Raw genomic sequence first — 2,164 nt, 5'->3', positions numbered from 1 at the left:
CATGACATATATATATATATATATATATACTTTCAATTTAGGTCCTATTATTAACACACTAACTGTAAGGACATTTATAATTCCGGAAGTATCTTGGCTCGAAGAGCAATCAAAATTCTATTAATTAAAGCAGCTTTTTTTTGTTTTAGCCCTCAAACTCTAATTGGACAGATAGAGAAGCGCAAAGGTAAATATTTCACTGAATACATATTAATGAGTAGTGCTTCAAAAAAACAAGATGTTTGTAGTTACTTTTTACGTAACGTTGCCATTTTTTCTCAAAACTGCAAAACAGAAATTTATCACAAGTTTTAAGGGCATTATTTGCCTTCACCAAAAGTGAACTGATATGAAAATGTATAAAAAAGAAAGCTTATATAACAGGAAAAAAATAGATATTTGGTAACTTATATAACTTCTATAATGCCTTAAGCTTTAAGGCCCGTTCCTGATAAGATAAATACGAAAATAATAGGAACGCTATAAATCGTGTTTTTAATATCCTACTTCCTGTAGCATAGGCTCAATCTGCTTGTCGAATGTTTTCTTCTCGAGATAATAGCTTATTATCAATTTTTAACTAATTGCACAAAAAGGGGTAGAGGTGGGGTGAAACCTCACTTGAAAATGAATTTATTTTTAACTAAAATTGTGATTCATAAAATTCACTCAGAAAATATCGCTTGATAGAACTTCATTGAAAAAAAGTTAAAAATGTGTATGCCTTTATAATTCACCCGAAATTTTAATTCCTTAGAATAAACTCTCATAGAAACTTACCTGGAGTTGTAGTTGGTTCTAAAAATTAGTAAGCAATGTACATTTCCTTCGTATTTTAATATTATTTCTAAAATTTCAAAGAAAAAACGCACAGGGATAAAAAAATGAGTAACTTACCTTTAGGAGTGGTATTTTCTATAAAATGCCGAAAAGTGGAAAAGCCATTAGGCTTAGTTCGCAAAACTAATTCGTACCGTACATCAAAATAATATTGTATACTTTGGTGACTAAGTATACAATATGAAACATTTACCCTATTGCTTACGTAAATTATTAATAAACAAATCTAATGGAACATTTTTCCTGAAACATACTTAATGATAGTAATGTGAATTTATAAGGCCAACGAGTGAATGTAATTAATTAAATAAACAATCTTAAATTTTTGTGAACGAGTTTGTCACTAAAGTTTTTATAATCATGATATTTCAACCATATCCATGAATTATATATTATTTACAATCATATCCATGCATTATAACCATGCACTACCCATTACATCCATGTTTTTACAATCATATCCATGAATTATTCTTTTACTGCCTTATTAAAGCATTTTTAGCCAATAGTAACATTAGAAACTTTTTATGATGTCAGAAAATAACTTGAAGGTAGGCTGAAGATTATTCAAAATCGGTTTTCACATCATCAATAAAATAAGCAAATCTTTCAATTACATTTATTTTAGTTCTTTTCTTGAGGGTGGGTTTATTTACCTTTGTCCGTTTTCCTTGGACATATTCGTGTAATGAACAAAAACGCAAAATATATTTATTTTGAATTAAAGGTTAAATGAATTTTCGATGAAAATTATCAAAATGTACATAAGGATTATGATTCTGTTTGATTCTGTATAATTTTTGATTCTCTATCAACCAGTTTAAATAGCAAATATAGGAAATACAATAAAATTTCTTTTTATTTTAAGCAAAAAGAGCTATTTAGATAAATAATTCGAATTAAACTTAGTTCAAAACACACTTAAAAATAATAATGTTTCTTTTTAAAAAATATGAAAATAAATAAATAAAACTGCAATAAAATAGAAAAATGTTCATTCGAATTATCTATTTAAGCAATATAATTAATTAGACTTTCAAAATCAATATCTTAAAAATACTTTTAAATAATAGCATAATATAAGAAAATAATCTTTTGCTCTTGAATCAACAAACACTTGAACTGTAATTTTTTTACAAGTTCAAATAGTTATATTATAGTTAAGATGTAAAAAAAAAGAAAACATTATAAACTTACCAGGAGTAGTGGGTTCTGAAAAGTGCAGTAAAAATGAACTCATTACTACATCAATGCTTAGATAAAATAAAACATGGATTTTGTTAAACGTATAAAGCATTTCTGATATGCTCTACTTGGGAGAAAT

The 2,164-nt window shown here is 26.6% G+C and overlaps 1 protein-coding gene across 15 annotated transcripts in view; it reads right to left on the bottom strand.

The window, feature by feature from the left end:
* Positions 1-2,164, bottom strand: part of LOC107444702 (uncharacterized) — a 13,012-nt gene that overhangs the window by 4,812 nt on the left and 6,036 nt on the right. For 6 of the 15 annotated variants that reach the window (XM_043041653.2, XM_043041660.2, XM_043041651.2 and 3 more), the window contains 3 exons: positions 2,038-2,052; positions 898-915; positions 781-798 (listed from right to left, as the gene is read on the bottom strand). In XM_043041653.2, coding sequence (XP_042897587.2) covers positions 781-798; positions 898-915; positions 2,038-2,052 — 51 coding nt within the window. The remainder of the gene's footprint in view (positions 1-780; positions 799-897; positions 916-2,037; positions 2,053-2,164) is intronic. The other 9 variants (XM_043041659.2, XM_043041666.2, XM_043041656.2 and 6 more) reach the window with 2 other exon arrangements.

This window comes from Parasteatoda tepidariorum, chromosome 1 (assembly GCF_043381705.1).
Source record: "Parasteatoda tepidariorum isolate YZ-2023 chromosome 1, CAS_Ptep_4.0, whole genome shotgun sequence".
Taxonomy (NCBI): domain Eukaryota; kingdom Metazoa; phylum Arthropoda; class Arachnida; order Araneae; family Theridiidae; genus Parasteatoda; species Parasteatoda tepidariorum.
This window is presented reverse-complemented; position numbering and strand designations above follow the sequence as displayed.